The sequence below is a fragment of the Thamnophis sirtalis genome, unplaced genomic scaffold (assembly GCF_051295495.1).
Source record: "Thamnophis sirtalis isolate CommonGarterSnake01/CBP01778 unplaced genomic scaffold, rThaSir2_p1.2 scaffold_2, whole genome shotgun sequence".
Lineage (NCBI taxonomy): Eukaryota > Metazoa > Chordata > Lepidosauria > Squamata > Natricidae > Thamnophis > Thamnophis sirtalis.
The window spans coordinates 67,167,374-67,185,099 of NW_028261382.1; the positions used below are offsets into that span (position 1 = coordinate 67,167,374).

The 17,726-nt window shown below is 51.4% G+C and overlaps 1 protein-coding gene across 4 annotated transcripts in view; it reads right to left on the reverse strand.

Moving 5' to 3' along the window:
• The window catches only part of MSI1 (musashi RNA binding protein 1), a 60,993-nt gene extending 45,151 nt beyond the window's left edge, over positions 1-15,842 (reverse strand). For 2 of the 4 annotated variants that reach the window (XM_087705864.1, XM_087705861.1), the window contains exons 1-4: positions 15,633-15,840; positions 15,127-15,167; positions 14,665-14,746; positions 14,427-14,511 (exon numbers count right to left, since the gene is read on the reverse strand). In XM_087705864.1, coding sequence (XP_087561990.1) covers positions 14,427-14,511; positions 14,665-14,746; positions 15,127-15,167; positions 15,633-15,691 — 267 coding nt within the window. In that variant the 5' untranslated portion in view covers positions 15,692-15,840. Of the gene's footprint in view, positions 1-14,426; positions 14,512-14,664; positions 14,747-15,126; positions 15,168-15,632 lie in introns of all 4 variants that reach the window. The other 2 variants (XM_087705863.1, XM_087705862.1) reach the window with 2 other exon arrangements.
• Positions 15,843-17,726: the final 1,884 nt, after the last annotated feature.

A 17,726-nucleotide genomic window follows, 5' to 3' on the forward strand; every position in this document is an offset into this window, starting at 1 on the left:
CCTCTCTGAGGGGTGTAGAATTTCACCCCCCGGCTAAGGGATGGAATATCTGGGAGGCAACAACAATAGCCACTCGGTCTTGTCTGGGTTGAGTGCAAGCTTGTTCGCTCCCATCCAGACCCTGACAGCCTCCAGGCACTGGCACATCACTTCCACCACTTCGCTGAGTTGGCACGGGGTGGACAGATACAATTGAGTATCGTCCGCGTACTGATGGTATTTGATCCCGTGTCGGCGTATGATTTCACCCAGCGGCTTCATGTAGATGTTAAATAGGAGAGGGGACAGGACCGAGCCCTGCGGCACCCCGTATTTAAGGGGCCTAGGGGTCGACCTCTGTCCTCCAACCAACACCGACTGCGACCTGTCCAAGAGGTAGGAGGAGAACCACCGTAAAATGGTGCCTCCCACTCCCACCTCCCGCAACCGCCACAGAAGGATACCATGGTCGATGGTATCGAAGGCCTCCAAGGCCCCTTCCCGTCTTGTTATTTTGTGCCCTATGTTCTCTTTAAATGAGGTTGCTGAAGGTCCATGCATTTTTCCATACAAGCCCTGATGAAGAAATTCCTTCTGGTGTCCTGAGTTTCCTGAGAGGGCATCACATCAGCAGCTCCCTCACTTCATCAACTTTCCATCTCAGGGAAGCAGAGGCTGTCCTCTGCAGGGCAGAGAGCCAGTGAAAACCAGGCTTTTGAAGGCCTTTTCAGCTGCATGCAACCCTGCAAGGTTTCCCCGCAGGACACACCCTCTCTGATTTCCCCATTCTTGTTCCTTTCACTGATGGGTTGGCCGCCTCCTTTCTTTTCATTTATTGTGAAGAATCTGGCCCTCCAACTGCCCCAGCAGCCCCAAAGATGCACCAGTGCCTTCTTCTCAAATCCCATCAAAAATCCCATGGAGAAAAGTTTATCTATTGCCTTCTCTCGTACTGACAATCTATCTAGATATCTGGCATTTTGCACCATGGTGAGTGGATTTAGTGTATGTAATTCAAAATTTACTTTATACATCAGTTTCCCTCTTATCAGATTTCAAGGCAGGGCACTGCATGAAATAGAATATGATATGGTTGATAAAACAACCAGAACCATCACAGGAGATGCAAAGGAAGGCAGAGACTTCAATTGTGAGCAAATTCAGGAAATTCAAATTCAGCCATTATACTCAGTTAAAGCAAACATCTACAATGTGGGATTACAATTGCTGCGGCTCATGGCATTCTCCCCAGGTTCACTGATGGGAACTGTTGTCTTGGACTGGATAGGCCACTGTCCTGGTGCCATTTGGTTCATTTTTTGCCAGCTGAATGCAAACTACTCTGCCTTCCCTAACAATATAGATTTTTTAGAAAACTTGAACCAACAGAATTTCCTGAACTATAACTTTTTCTGTTCTAGCGTATTTATTCAATTTATGATCCAGGCAGCATGGACCTGAGGAAGAATGATTTTATATGCTGGATAATTACCTCCCAGACTACCAAAAATATTTGAACCTGTTTAGGGGAAAACACAAAAAGTACATTTAAGCAGTCCAATCTTGCTCAAGGTTCCCTGGCCATTGGCCAAAAGGTTTTGGGAATGCTGCATATGGGCAGAAGGGCTAAAATCATGCAAAATCATAATATCACCCTTGAGATTAAAAGGCAGTAGAGAAAACCCTTCACAGACCCATTGACCCTAAACAGATGGTATGGATGCATCAAACGCTGTGGGTGGTTAAGCTCAGGTGAGCCTTTTTATGGCCCCTGAAAGATCTCAAGAACAGGCCACCAAAATTCAGCAGCAAACTGACGGAAGTCACAATGGCAATAGTGCTATTAAGCAGGTCTATTTCATCCTTAATCCCCAGAAAAATTGCAATATGGCCTTAAACTTGGGGCACCTCCTTCCTGGGGGACCTGAATTACTGTGGCAGGACATCAGCCAGTTAGGAGACTGAGTTGAGTGCTGCCTTCTTGGTTCAACCCCAACCAAGCCATCATGCTACCATAATGGCGTAGTAGCAAATAACCAGTTTTCCATTCTGGTTTTGTAAACCAGAAGGGGCAACTTCAATTTGCACGTCACACTTAAACAAGAATTTTCCATTAAGCAGGTTGGCATGCCTGGCACAAAATTCCTTCTGGGGCAGAGCCTTTTGCGTGGAGTGGGTGTCCTGGCCTGGCAAGCCTTGTTCCCTCAAGCCCATGTCCTTAAATCTTTAGTGAACTTTCTTCTAAATATTATTTCCCAAATGCAGAAGACCAGACAAGCATTCCAAAGGCAAATGGGATCTCCCTAAAGTTGGAAAATGGGACTTCAGTAGACCCCAAGTGGCTACCAAATATTAATTTGTAATGTGGCAGGAAAGGAAATGGTGAAACACAAGTAATTGTCACATTTATATTGTGTCCATTTACATTTTAGTTCGTGGGAATGAAAAGAAAAGAACCTTCTCACTGTTTTCTGCCCCCGGGCTAACAGATGCATTTTCTTTGCATCTTGTAAACGAGAGCCAGTATCCTATGACCACACTTATTTTTCATAATTTCCCTGACAGCAATAAAACTATTGTTTTTACCCCCAAACTCCCTTCAATGCATGCACTCTTAATCTTGCCACTAAAATTGCAGGAACTTTCTCCAGGCAGTTGTCAGGAGTTAAAACACAAACACACATGCCCGCGCACACACACTTTGTCCCCAAAAATTCCTGAGTGCCATGGGGGGGCGGGGATTCTTATCAGGAGAGAACCTTCCTCCTACATGCCATCCAGCTTCCTTTCCTTGTAATGCAGCATCCCAAATTTCCCACAACGCTGATAAGAAGCACAAGATTGGCTCTAGGAAGGGGGGAGGGCAGGAATTTCTTTGCAGCAAGCAATCTCCCCCACCCCACCACTGGCTGACCAGGGTAGCCCCCCCCCCACTCCAAGCTTTCAAGGTTCTGTTCCTGGACAGATCATAAGAAACCCAAGAGAGAGAAATTCCAGGCATCTGGGCACAATGCCTTTGCTACCAGCAGAGCCCTTTGTGCCCTTTGCACGGTGTGCTGTGTTGCGATTGTGTGAAAAGTGCCACCATCAACCACCATCTAGTTTATTGGCTGACCTTACATGGAGGGAGTGAAAGGCTGATCAGACTATCAGAGTGGATCCTGGGGGCAGCTGGGGGCTTTTCTCCCACTTGTGGATTTTCTGGGCCTGTGTTTTGCCCCCCTCCCTCTCGCTGTGCAACTTCCATTCGCTCTCATAACTGATTCTGGCATGGCCCTGTTCCAGCAGCCTGAAGGCAAGATTCAAAATATCTTTTATTGGAATGTGTGTGGGGTTTTTCCCCCCTGATTCCAAGCTTTATTGGAAGGCCTTTTGAGATCAGCATACCTGCAAATATAACCCCTCCATAGCAATGCCAGACACCTGCTGGTCCTGTTTACATTTTAAGGGGAATATAATAAGAGAGGATAAAATTATTTGTGTTCCCTTTTTAGTATGCCCCAATGAGCTCTATTATATATGCATGGTTGCTTCCTGCAGATAATCACCTTTCTCTTTTTAAAAAAAAGCTAATTATAACTTCAGTGCTATCTAATTTGAGTAGTCTTTGTATCCCCTCATTATGCCGCTAATTAATTTTTGGGGAGAAAAATGATATATATTTTTTAAATAGCAAATTTTCCTCCCGTGGAAAAATACAAGAATGAAGGATTTTCTGCCCCACTTCATGGGGATTCCCTCAAGCTCCCAGTGAGTTTCTGTCCAAGAAATTCAGAATTACTGAATTCTAGCCTTTGAATTCAGGATTCCGTAACCCTCACACATATTGTTTCATAATTTTGCTCTGTCCCTTGGGGCCTGTGGCCCCTCAGGGGATAAAGGGGGCCCCAGGGTGAAGGCCTTACCTTGGGCAGAGGCTAGGAAGAGCAAAAAAGCATATTTGGGCTTTGACATATTTCTGAGATAGGCACATCGTGGGACACATATGCTTGTGACTGCTGTGCAGTTTCTCAACCGTGGCAATTTGAAGACCTGTAGACTTCAACTCCCAGAATTCCCCAGCCAGCAAAGAATTCTGGGGACTGAAGTCCACATATCTTCAAGTTGCCACGGTTGAGAAACACCGGTCTAAAGGCAGGATTTGAGGATGGTGTGCTCCTTCACCCAATGACCCCGAACACAGGGGTGGGAAAAATTCAGAGGCTGGGAATCCAGCCTGCTCTTTCCTGACCTCCTAGCTTTCCAGAGGCAGAGATTATATTTGAATAGGTAGGAGCACCCCAAATTCTGCAAATTCTCACCTGCAATCTGACAAATACCCTCCCCCATTTCATAAATAATCCCCATTTATGGAAATCCTCCAAAGTGACTGTTGATTTGCGTTCTCTTTTATCTGATTTTTGCATAAGCCTCCTAACTCCCAATGCCATCCGATAGTTCTTTCTGTCCAATTAATGGATAAATACATACATTTTATTTTATTTATATTTTCTTCTAACCACAGCCCTGTGAGAGAGGTGGGTCTGAGAGACAGTCACAAGGGCGACTTGAACCTGGATCTCCTCAATCACAAATGTGAAGTGGTGGACAGAGGATATAAGTTGGATGGGCATCAGAATAGAGAATAGCAGAGTTGGAAGGAACCTTGGAGGTCTTCTAGTCCAACCCCCTGCTCAGGCAGGAGACCCTGTACCTGTTCAGATTTCTTGAAAATCTCCAGTGATGGAGCACCTACAATTTCTGGAGGCAAGTTGTTCCACTGATTAACTGTTCTCAGTGTTAGGAAATTCCTCCTTAATTGCAGGTTGTTTCTCTCCTTGATTAGTTCCCATCCATTGCTTCTTGTCTTGTCCTCAGGTGCTTTGGAGAATAGTTTGAATTCCTCGTTTTTGGAGGAGCACCTCAAATATTGGGAGACTGCTATCATGTCCTTCTTTTCATTAAACTAGAAATACCCAATTCCTGCAACTGTTCTGCATATGTTTTAGCCTCCAGCTCACTAATCATTTTTAACAGAGTTGGAAGGGACCTTGTAGGTCATCCAAGCAGGAGACCTTACACCATTTCTGATAGATGGCAGTCCAATCTCTTCTTGAAAGCTTCCAGTGATGAAACTCCCACAACTTCTGAAGGCAACTTTGTTCCACTGGTTGATTGCTCTCTCTGTCAGAATTTTTTTCCTTATTTCCAAGTTGAATCTCTCCTTGGTCAGTTTCCATCCATTATTCCTTGTCTGGCCTTCGGGTGTTTTGGAGAATAGCTTGACCCCTTCCTCTCTGTGGCAACCCCTCCAATATTGGAAGATGATCGCCTGTCTCCTCTGGTCCTTCTCTTCACTAGACTAGCCACGCCCGGTTCCTGCAACCGTTCATCGTATGTTTTAGCCTCCAGTCCCCTCATCATCCTGGTTGTTCTTCTCTGCACTCTTTCTAGAGTCTCAACAACTTTTTAATAGTGTGGTGACCAAAATTGGATGCAGTATACTAAGTGTGATCTTACCAAAGCATTACAAAGTAGTACTAATAATTTGCGTGATCTTGATACTGTCCTTCTGTTGTTGCAACCTAGCACTGCATCAGGAAATGCAGGTTCTGGTTCCCACTCATCCCCAACACTGGAGTGCCTTACGGCTTTGGGCCAGTTGCTCTCTCGCAACCTATCCTACCTTGCAGGGCTGTTGTGATGAGAACAAACAGGAGGAGGGAACACTATAGCAATGGTGTCTTGAGCTTCCATTCAAAAGGCAGGACCAAGATCCAACAAACAAACCCCATAATGTCCCTCTTGCTATTTTTATTAAGGAAACAACCAAGCCAACTCATGGCCTGGGGGCTGCATAACCCAATTTAAAAGGAACTGGCCAGATTCCCAGCATGAGCCTCTGCAAGGAGACCCTCCCTCCCAACCAGACTCGCCTGCCATGCTGGGTGAAGGTCAGCCAGGAAGTTGGTGGCTCCATGTTGTTCTAGGAACTCAGCCAACACCTTCCGTGTTCGGTGAAGCAGCCCATCCCATTGGCCCACTAAAGGCTTTATTGATTTGGGCACAGCATCTTGTGTGAACACAGCCAGTTTGTTTGGATAACTCAAGTAAAGAGTTCGGCGTGTTGTGGGAACGCAACCAATAAGGATTTTTTTTCCCAAAGGGACAGACAACCACATTTCCCTTCCAATCCTGCAGACTGGCATCCAGCTGCTTTACCAGAAAAGTTGGGATGGGGGAACCTTTTGGCACAACAAAACATTCAGAAGAAATGTCCAACCCGTCCCCCATTTTCTTTCTTTGCCAACATGGAAAGGGGTTTTACGGGCACCTTCCTCAATCTGATGCCCTTCAGGAGCATGATAAGGGGGGAATTCTGCAATGTGCCATTCCCAAACATCTGAAGGGCACCCGCTTGGAGAGGGTGGGCTTGGACCCCAAAAATGGCAAGGCAAGGAAAAGTTAGGGGTAGCAGGGCAGTGCAAACGATGCAGAAGTGGCACCTGACCACACTTGGTTACTGCCACGTCCAAAAAAATTGACGAGAAAATTAAATGAGGCCTATACAGGTAGCCCTCGACTTACAACCTTAACAGAGCCCAGAGTTACGATTGTAAGTCATTGCAGTCATTAAGTGGGTCACCATATGACCACTTTTTATGATCTTTGTCACAGCAGTTGTTAAGTGAATCTGTTTTATCCAGTGGGTGTCTTTTTTGCTGGAAACTCCCCAAAAATATTGAAAATCATGGTCACCTGACTAGAGGGTGTTGCCAACAATTGTAAAGGTGAGCCAGGTATCAAGCCCCCAAAAAGCGATTATGTGACTGCGCGAGAGGTGCTTCTGAATCAGAAATTCTGAATCGGGCTGTAAGTCCCTTTTGGTGGGGAGGGTTCCATCATAACTTCAAGCGGCTAAGTGACCAATTCTTAAGTCAAGGCCTACTTGTATCAAAACACAGGCAGGGCAGCCTTGCAATGGAACGAGCTTTTAATGCAATTTATAAATGTCACACACACCCCCGAAGATTCTTAAATCCAGACTCTAAAAACTGCTGAAGTGCACCCCCATCCTCTTCTCCACAAAACACAGAGAGAGGGGGTGAGCAAAGTCAACTGTAAAATTGGAAGGAAACTTTGAGGTCATCCAGACCAACCCCCATGCTCACTGCCAAGAATCCAAATGAAAACATTCCCATAGACCAGGAGTCTCCAACCTTGGCAACTTTAAGCCTGGTGGACTCCTCCAGGCTTAAAGTTGCAAAGGTTGGAGGCTTAAAAGTTGCCAAGGTTGGAGACCCCTGCCATAGACAGCTGCTAGTAAAGAAGAGCAGTAAAAAAATTTAGAGCTGACTTTGGGGAAGGAAGGGACAAACATGAAAAAGGAACCCCAAATAATTCCACCCTGAATTTCCATTTGGCACAAGAGCCGGTAGGGAGAAACGTCAACAGGTTTCAAGATCCTGTGGTTGTGTCCTCCAACTATAAAGTGGCATTGTTGGCCCACCTTCAAGGGCTGATAGGACCCCCCGTTACCCAGGACCCTCTGGCTTTGAAACTAACTGTACAGTTGAAAGCAGTTGGCATTTTTACCAACGTTCAGTCCGAATCTGCCTCCTTGTTGATTCGCAGCCATTATTCTGCATCCCGCACTCTGGAATGATAGAAGCCACATCATGCTTCAGACCAAACCGGCATTTATCACATACACTTTTAGTCCAGCCTTCCTTGGCTCATCTACAGCGGGGCTCCCCTACCAGGCCTTGAGTCCTTTTGGAACCGGGCTGCAGATGTGGCCTAGGATAGAATAGAGCCAGAAGGGACTTTGGAGGTCTTCTAGTCCAGCCCCTTGGCACACATGGGCGTCACCCATTCCTCTTGTGGGTTTCTGGTGCACATGTGCATGCGCTGATCAGCTGGCCTTTGCACATGCAGCAGTGCCGGAAACCGGAAGAGCTGATCTTCCGTTTTCTGGTATGAGCATCAATGGTATGAGCACCATTAGACAAGTGACTGTCAGTCTCTTCTTAAAACCTCCAGTGATGGAGCACCCACAATTTCTGGAGGCAACTTCTGTTCCACTAGTTAATTGTCGTCCTTGTTAGGAAGTTTCTCCTCAATTCCAGGTTGCTTCTCTCCTTGATTAGTTTCCATCCATTGTTTCTTGTCCTGCCCTCTGGAGCTTTGGAGAATAATTTGACCCCTTCTTCTTTGGGACAGCCTCTCAAAAACTGAAACACTGCTATCACGTCATCCCTAATTCTTCTTTTCTTTAGACTAGCCCAGGGGTCAGCAAACTGTGGCTCTGGAGCTGCATGTGGCTCTTTCCTCCCTCTGCTGCGGCTCCATCACCGGTCGGTGCCACAATTTTGAGAGGAGCTTCCGGTGGCGGGGGGGGGGAGAGAAGCACAGTGCAACAGGAGAAGACTCTGTGGCAAGGGGAGGGTTTTCCGGTTGTCTCCACAAATGATAGGGCTTTCGGTTATGACAGGTAGAGGAAAAAGTACTCTGCACTAGGAGGAGACTCTATGGTGGGGGAACTGAACTTCCGGTCAGCTGCAGAATTGAACAGGGGGCTTCCGGTTAGGACCTTTGTGGCTCCCGGTGTTTTCTTTTCTGTGGGAAACGGGTCCAAATGACTCTTTGAGTGTTTAAGGTTGCCAACCCCTGGTCTAGCCAGACCCAAATCCTGCAACCGTTCTTCATAGGTTTTGGTCTCCAGGCCTTTGATCATCTTAGTTTCTCTTCTCTGAACTTTTTCCAAAGCCGCAACATCTTTTTTGTCGTATGGCGGTAGAGCACACACACATATATCCCCACTTGCGCAAGCAACATGCAAACACACTCCATTTGTGCATTGCTCACTACTCAGATGGAACTATCCCTTCTTCCCCTCCTCTCCCACTGGCCAGTCTGCAAAACCAGCAAGAACTCTAGAATGGCTCGGACAATTGAATCAGGCTATACATTGGAGAAACAAAACGGAGTTGCCTGATCCCTCATTTCCCCAGACAGCATGGCCATTAGGCTCCTTTCTAAGTTTTGAACTACTATGCACAGGGGGTCTCCTCAATATACAACCACAACGGGGACCACGACTTCTGTTGCTAAGCAATGCAGTTGTTAAGTGAGCAACAACCAATTCTAAGATCTTTTTGCTGTAGTTGTTAATCATGCAATTGTTAAGCAAATCCAGTTTTCCATGTTGACTTTTGTCAGAAGCCACCTGGGAAGGTATCTATGGAGATTCTCCCTCCTCCAGGTTGTGGTTGTCCCAAAGGTGCTTTTTTTTCAAGAGGCAACCAGACTTTCTGGTTTTTCTTTGAAGACGTTTCACTTCTCCTCCTTGAAGAAAAAAGAAGCTGAAGAAAAAGAATTCAGAACCGAAGAAGCTTCTTAAAGGAGAAGCGAAACAATTTAAGAGAAAAAACAGGAAATTCCAGTTATGCCTCCTCTTGAGAAAAGCGCCTTTTGGACCCAGGAAAGTGATAAATGGAAATCCTGAGACTCCAGAACGCTGCAACTGTCAAAAATACATGCCAGCTCCTGGATTCTGATCACTTGACAGCAGGGAAGCTGCGACAGTCGTAAATACGAGGTCCAATCATAAATGACATTTTTCAGCAGCATCGTAACTTAGAATGGTTGCAATCCGAGAACTATCTGTATTGTCTGTGGATGTGGTGCCTCCTAAAGATCAGGCAACGCTTCCTCCTCCAGTCATCATTCAAGGATTCACAGCCTTTGCTCGACCCCTCCCACAATGCTGAAGCCCCCTGGTGTCACCCAGAAGAGGCTGATGTCACACTGAACGGGCCCAAAGATCGCCCTTCCAACAGCCCCCAGTCACAACAGCAGCCTGGGAACTCTTGGATTGCACACCACTATATCCAAGGGGCTTTGGAGAAGAGAATATGGAGACCTCTCCCCAGACCAACACTCTATAAGACCATGATGGCGAACCTATGGCATGCATGCCACAGGTGGCAAGCGGAGCCCTCTCTGCCGGCACATGAGCCATTGCCCAGCTCAGCTCCACCATGCACGGATGCTTGCCTCCCTCTGGCCAGCTGATTTTTGGATCTCTGCCCTGCATGCGGAAGAGGCGTGTGCATGCATGGAGAGGCAAGGGAGCACAGGAGGGGTGTGGTGCCCCTCCCTGCGCCCCGTTTTTGGTTTCAGGAGGCTTCAGGGAGGCCGTACAATGCATTACATTTTGGGCATGGGCACCGCATGTAGGCTTTTGGCATGCAAGGACAAAAAGGTTAGCCATCACTGGTATAAGAAGACACGCTGGCAGATTCCTGGGGAAGTTAAGAGCCAAATTGCTCCATCCTGAACCTGAAGGGCCCACTCCACCCCCTCATCCCCACCCCCTCCTGCCGCCTGGGAAGAAAAACAAACACCTCTGACTACTCCAGCCTCCCCAGCCTTTGAAATGTTAGAGTCCAGCCAAGGTATCTATTAAACTTACATTTCCATAAACAAAGTGCAGCCTGCAGTTATCTCCCTCCCAAACAAAGAGTCTGTTTCTCAAAAAAGCCCATTCTTGGGTGGAGGAAGAAACTCTTCTGCTCTCCCGGGGGGGGGGGGGGGAAGAATCACCCAGCCCTGCAGCCCAGCATTCAGGTCAGAGTTCTAGCTAGAGAAAACTGCATGTGTGAACCAACGTTGGCTAATAAGGGAATCTTGGTTGGCCCAGTCAAAGGTCAAGCACCAAAGTGATAAAGAAAAATGTTTCCTGTCTAACACTTTACAAGGCCAATACAGTATAGTGTGGCACTGGGCGGTCTTCCCAACTCCGGGGGAGACCAAAACAGGCCATAATCCCCCAGGTACTCTGTCAGCAAAGCAGCACTTGAGACACGTCCTCGGGGACCTTTTTTGCAAATTTAGCAAAAGTGGGTAATAATACGTAGGAGGAATGGAGCCCTGTAGAATAGAAAGCCAAGGGAAACCACTCCATTTTATGAGAGAAAAGACCTGGAAAGTCCAAGCGGAAGGCAGAAAGGCCAAGCCTTCTTTGGAGGTTCTGGTCCAGGATATTTCTCTAAATCCTCCCTGGCTAAATGGCGCAACATCTCTCTCCAGTTGAGCAAGCCCTTCTTTGGGGTTGTCTCCAAAGATGAAACTTGCCTAGACAATAGTAGGCAGACTCCTGCTGCCCAGGTGCCCACTGCATCTCACAAACTGGGCCACAAGGCTGTGCAGAGGTTTTTTTTGAAACACAGCCACACTCATCAGGTAGGCCTTGAAATGGGGCTTCTCCTAGCGCTACATAATGGCACCAAGAGAGCATTTTGCATTCCTGGCTTTCCTGGGCCATGGAGGAGTCTGCCTAGCAGCCCTCCAATGCCCACCCTGAGGTCCCCTCCTCTTCTGATTGGCAGATAAATCAATAAACCAGGAAGGATCCAAAAAGGCCACCTCTGGGGAGGGGATGGTCTGAGATGTCAATTAAAAGTGGCAAAGGACCCAGAGTCAGCTTCTCCCAGCACTCAAGCCAAAGAGGGGGCTTTTTCCTGACACTCTCAGGAGATCATGCCCCATAAGAAATAAGTCTTGGGACAGCAGGTAGCGGGGAGATGCCATATAGACCTCCTGAATCAGCCCCCCCCCGCAAAGCCTGGAGGGGACAGAGTAAGGAGAAAGAGAAGGCGGGAAATTGTTTCAGCACCAAACAAAGAGGAATAAGTCCTTCTGGGCCCAGGTTCTGCCATCTCCACCTCTGGCTTTCTCCCTCCACCCAGCCTGCCAGACGCATGGGGGACTGCCACAGCAGTTCATTCCCATCGCCTTCTGTCTCGCTGGAGACCCCTTCTGTTCTCCTTGGGTCTGCTCAGCCCCTCCCCCCACCTGCTCCGCCTTGCAAGGAGGCCCCCAGCCCTGTTTTCAAAGGCTGGGAAGAGAAGAATAGGGATCAGTGGACTTTCATCTGAAGGGTCCGTGAGATTAGGCCAGCTGCAGAGGCCCCCATCATCCAGACCACCGAAATAGACCCTCTTCCCCAACAGCCAAGATAGACTTTCCTTTGCCCCATAGCAAAGTCCAGGGGAAGGGAATTCCCACCCCCCTGCTGGAAAAATGCCCTAAAGGGCCAGAAGCATCACAAGAACAATCCACAGCTTGCTTGCTGATGCCAACCGCATCAGGCACAGCCTGAGAAGTTATAAGGAAACTAAACCGAGAAGCTGAATTTAATCAAAGAAAGTGCCTAACTTTTAGGATGATGTTTTTCTTGCACTCAACACCAGAATCACAAGGCCCTGGATTCATACAGATCAGGCAGTGGAGAGAATGATCTACTTTCTTACCACTCACTCAAGGAACCATCATTTGCATTAGTTGTTCTCTACTTTAGGCAAGGAATTGGATTTGAACAGAAACAAGCAGGAGAGGGACTGAAACTCAGCCCTACCAAAAGAGGGGGAGCAGCTCAGCTCTCCTTTTTATGAGAATCATGCAAGATAATTTTTAGGAGCATTGTTCCTTCCTAGCCATTCGCGGGAGAGAAAACATGTTAAAAACCAACATTGTTCCCTTTCCTAGCCCAAGCCTTGAACCTAAAGATTTCAGCCAGAGCAAAGTGTCCAAAAGTATTTACAAGAAATGCCTGCTTGCAGAGGAAGGCAATGGGCCTCCACGGTATTACACTGAGGGCGAATACACACATTATGCCACTAAGCCACTTACTTAATGTTTGACTAACTTGATGCTTGCTCAACAATTGTCGTTCAAACAAATCTGGTTTAATGGAATCACGATCCCAGTTATACACACATATTCACACGCCTGAGTTACACAGAAGAACACCAAACATTAATTAATCCACAAATTAATCAAGGAAGGACTACACCTACGGACTCTTTGGAGATGTGGGTTGAAATCCCTACTCAGCCACCTTAATACCAGTAGTATTTTAATTTACTATGGGCTAAGCATAGTACCAGGAATAAAACAACAGTTGATACAATAAAATATTGAAAGCATTTATAACCTCATAATCTCACACCCACAGCCTCTAAAATAAAGGTCGGTGAGATGGAATCACTAAACCTCCAGGTCTTCTTAGGAATGGGTTAGACTTGAGACATTTTAGGATTCTGGGCCGGCAAATTACAAGTTATGAAATAAAATTTGGCACGAGTAGAGTTGGGACTTGATTTTTCAGGCACCTTGGAGCTTAAAACCACCAGAAGGGCCGAACTGGGCCGTGTTATTAATACCCAGGATATGGATCCTGCTCCTTGCCCCCCCCCCCAGTCCCCACTGCTGCTTGGGCAGATTAAGTTTAGTTGCCTTTCTCACCTCCTGAGAAGAAGGATTCTGCTTGCTAAACCTGCAAATAGGCTTGAGGGGAGAATGGAGGGACAGAGGACACAAAAAAACTCTTCAGGGGACAGTTTGTTGCCTTCAGAGGGATGGGAAGCTGGCAGATTTTCACGTTCCTCCTTCTCACTTTCCTCTCTCCTGACCCAAAGAGGTGCAAAAGAATGCCATCTGGAAGCCCGGGGAACCCCGTGGCCAATCTGGAGAGGATAATGGGTGGGATATCCCCCCCTATTGTTGGCATGGGGTGTCTGGTGAAGGCCGGAGAAGGCTGGAACATGAAGTGCTGAATGAGAAGCTTTATTGGGGTGACGAGAGGCAGTCTCACCAGTCACCCAAGCCCCCAGAACATCTGGTGCCCCCCCCAACATTGGAAACGGATACTGAGAACTCCATTGGCCCAACAGCCACCCGTGGATCTGAGCCCAGGATGAGTTGAGACCACTTTCTGTGGAGCAGATAAAGATGCATCTCAGCATGATCAACTCTTGCTTTGTGGAAAAGCTCCTCCCCACTCCCCACCGGGGACCCTTTTCCCTCCCTTTGGGATTACATGGGGAAGAGGAGGCACTGGAAGTACTTCAGCTTGGGTGCCCAAGGGGAAGGCCTACAGGTCACAGCAATGGCCTGCTAAAGGGACAGTATCCCCAAAACAGAGCCCAGACCAGATCCCACCCCTGTCCCCAGGCATTTCTACCCATCCTCAAATGAAAGGCCTCCCACTGGTCCCAGAGTCTCTAAACCGCCTTCTAGGTAGCCTGGCCTTGGCCCCATAACCAGACATGTCTCCATCCTTTGACATCAGCAAAGTCACCTGTGGGGTGCCCGTTATGATTGCACCCATCCCTTGAGTTGGCATCCTGAAAGCAGGGGAGAATACAATTCCCAGGATTCCTAGTTAGGATGGGAACGCAAGAGGCTAGATCTCCGGCTTCAGCGAAGCAGCCAGACTTGGCTCAAAAAGAGACTGGATGTCAACTTTGCTCCAACAAAGAAGAGAAAGTTTTGCCGGTTCAACCAACTAATCCGGGTCCCTTCCTCTGGGTTGAGAGCCCAACTGTAGAGGGAAGGCCAGCTCTAAGGGATGCTTCCCCCACACAAAACCAAAGCCCAACAGCCAGAGAGAAGCCACTCACCGTTTTGGAGTCCAGCTCGTGCCTGGATTGGGCCAGCACCTTGTCCACCCCGGCCTGGTCCATGAATGTGACGAAGCCGAAGCCCCTGCACGGGATGGAGAGCCGGAAGGGAGGTAGCCGAGAAGGGGAAAGCTCGGTTAGGAGGAACGCGGGGGGGGGGGAGCAGCAGGCGCCTCCCTCCCTCCCACCCTCCCTCCCTCGGGAGTGGGGGGGGGCAGGAGGCAGCGGGGAGCCTCACCTGGATCGCTTGGTCAGTGGGTCCCTCATGACCAGGCACTCCTTCACCTCGCCAAACTGGCTGAAGTACTCCCGCAAGCCTTCTGCAAGCACAACACAAGGCCACCCGTGGGGCTCCCAGGCGGTAAAGGGCGGCAGATCCCGGCCGATGCCGCCGCGCAGCCTCCGGCCCGCCGACCCGGCGCAGCGGAGAAGGGAGGGGAGGGGAGAGCCCTCCCGGCCCCCGGGAGCCTTTCCGGAGCAGCTCCCACCGGCTCGCCCGCGCCACCTCCGCCTCCCCGGATCCGGGAGGGCGGCGAGCCGGCTTCCCTCGCAACCCACCACAAAGCCCGCCAAGCCGCTGCCCGGTCCGCAGACCCCTTCACGGGCGGGCGGCGGCGGCGGGAGGGAGGCTTTGGGGGAGGAGCTGCGAAGTTTGGGGCGAGACCCGCACCCGGGACCCCCTCCCCGCCCCGCCGCTCACCTTGAGTCGTCTGCCAGCTCAGTCCCCCGATGAACATTTTGCTAGCGAGGGAAGAAAGAGAGCCGAGTCAGGTGGGCGCCGGCAGCAGCGAGGAGCCGCGGCCAAGGGACGCCCCGCTCCGGGACCGGGCAGGGCCGGGGGCGCCGCGAAGGGAGCCTCGGGAAGCCGCCGCCGCCGAGCCCCGGAACTCCGGGGAGGGGGGGCGGCTCCGGGGCGCCGGCCGGGGAACGCGGGAGGCGGTCGGGGCGCCCCGAGATGCCGCGGGGGCGGGCTGCCAGCCTAGCCTGCCGGCCAAGGAGGCACTGCCGGCGGCGTCGCGCGGACGAGCGGAGCGACTAGGAACGCGGCGCGGGCATCGGCCATGTTGGCGGCTCCCCCCGGCCGGCCGACGGGCGCTTCCCCGGCCACGAGCTCCCGGCATCGCGGGAGGCGGGGACGCCGGCGGCTCTCCGAGCGGAGGGAGGCGGGCGAGCGAGCGCGCGGCAGAGGCCGGCGGGGCCGAGTACCAGGGATCGTGAGGAGAGTCCGGAGAGGCGAGGCCGGGCTGGCTGGCTTCGGTCTCCATTCGGGCTACTTCTCCCGGCGAGGACCAGCGCCACACTCCCGGGGCAGCTGAGCGGTGGAAAAGGGGCCGGACGGCCAGGCCATGCTGCCCCCTCCCCCGACCCCTCTCAGCCGGGCGGGGAGGGGACGGGAGGGACGGGCCCGGCGGGGACAACCTGCCCGGCTCCTCCCACCCCCGGCAGGCGGGTGGCCGGCGTGAGCATAAAAGACGGCCCGCCGGCGAGCGCGCAGAAGGTGGCTGCGCCCGGGCGAGGCGGGTGGCGGGGCGCGCGAGGCGGCCATGCGCGCAGGGTCGCGGCCAGCCGGCTCTCTTTCTGCCGGCCGCCGGCTCGCTCGCCACGCCAGCCCCCCCCCCCCCCGCCCCTTCCCGGTCAGCCACGCGGAGAAGCTCTGGTCCTCGGGGGCGCTGGGAGACAAAGGCTCCCGCCGAGGGACTCGACGCGCCGCCGGCTTCTGCCTTCCGCCGCCGCCTCCTCTTGGAAGCGGGGCCGAGCGGAGCGCGCTGGGCCGGGCCAGGCGCCCTTTCGGTCTGTTCCGGCTGCGATGCCGGGCGAAGCGTGGCGGGCAGGCCGCCTCCCCGCTTTGTTCTCTACCTGCGGGACGAGGCCTCCATGGTCAAGGGCGCCGGGAGGGGGGGCTCCCTGCTCTTCCCGGGCCTGCCCGGCGCTTCATTACTGTTGCTAGCTGGGGGGGGGGGAGGAGCCCGGGCCACGAAGAGTTAAAGCCCATCCAGCCTGCAACAAGGACCAGCATGTGACTCTGCGAGCCCGGCCGGGGAACGCGGGCTGGAGTGCTCCGGCGGGGAGGAGAAGGGCAGCAGCCAGGCCCGGCCACCTCCCCGCTGCTGCCCACCGAAAGCCCCTCCGCCCTCGAAGCCGACCTCATCCCGAGGCCTGCGCCGCGCGATCCGCGGCCGGCATCTGGCTGGAGGCCAGGCGTCGCACCGACCGGCGGAGTTCGCCTGCAGGACGCCCGGGGTGAAGGGCTGGCGGGGCGGGGGTGTCTTGGGCGAGCCGCGACAAGTGGGCCAGAGACCTCCGAGGTGGCCAGCTTCACCTTGAGACCAAGAAGCCGGCTTTGCCTGGGAGATGCAGAGTTCGGGGTTCTGCGCATGAGATGCAGGTCCCTCCAGCGGTTGAGGTCAGAGGAGCTCCAGTAGCCGTGTCCTTGGGAGGGCAGAGCCCCAAAGCTTGACCTGGTCGCCATGCAGTTTTTCACGGGGACTGAGGGCCCACTTCTTCCTCCTTTCCCTTTTCCCACATGGGCCACTCTGGGAAGGAGGAAGAACGAGACTGCCAGGGGCCTTTGCCTTCTGGCGACATGGCCCAGGGCACAAGAGCAGCGGCCTGGGAGGGTGGCCTATTTAACAGACTTGGGAAGAGCAATCAACCGCCTCTTCCTACAAATCCTCTTCCCTCCCAATTAGTCCCTGAGCCCCTAACCCTTGCACTATCCCCCTCCAATGCCCCCCAGCAAGCCTGAGTTGGTTCAAGGTCAGTCTGAGGACACTAAGTGACTAATAAACTACCATTGCTGGATTCACACATTGCTCTAAGCCCAAATCACAGCAGCTGACTTCACAGGCCACCCTCGGTGGAAGCCAAGCAAACCACGTTGCCTGCTGTGTGAATCCCACCAAAGCATTGTCCAAAGAATACCCCTTCTGGCCTCCCATCACTGGTCAAACCCCCTAAAGGCAGTGAGGGGCGTCACTTCCATCCAGCCCTAGATCATTCTGGGGTTGCATGACCTGTAGGCATCTACACAGCCTTAGCCAAACAGATGGGAGTTCTTTTTTCATTCAGACAGGCAGAATCCTTCAAGGGAGAATTCTTCAACTGATCCAGGACTTCACAGCCCTTCCACCTGCCCCCCTCCAGAGTGTTAATTTCCAGGCTTCAGAAAAACATGTTGGCATTGCAAGCTATAAATTGTCCACACACACACACACACACACGTTCCTTAGCCTGATCCACCTGCCTTGGCCATACAGGGGAGTTCACAGCCCTGATGGGTTATACTTATAAGCTAGGAAT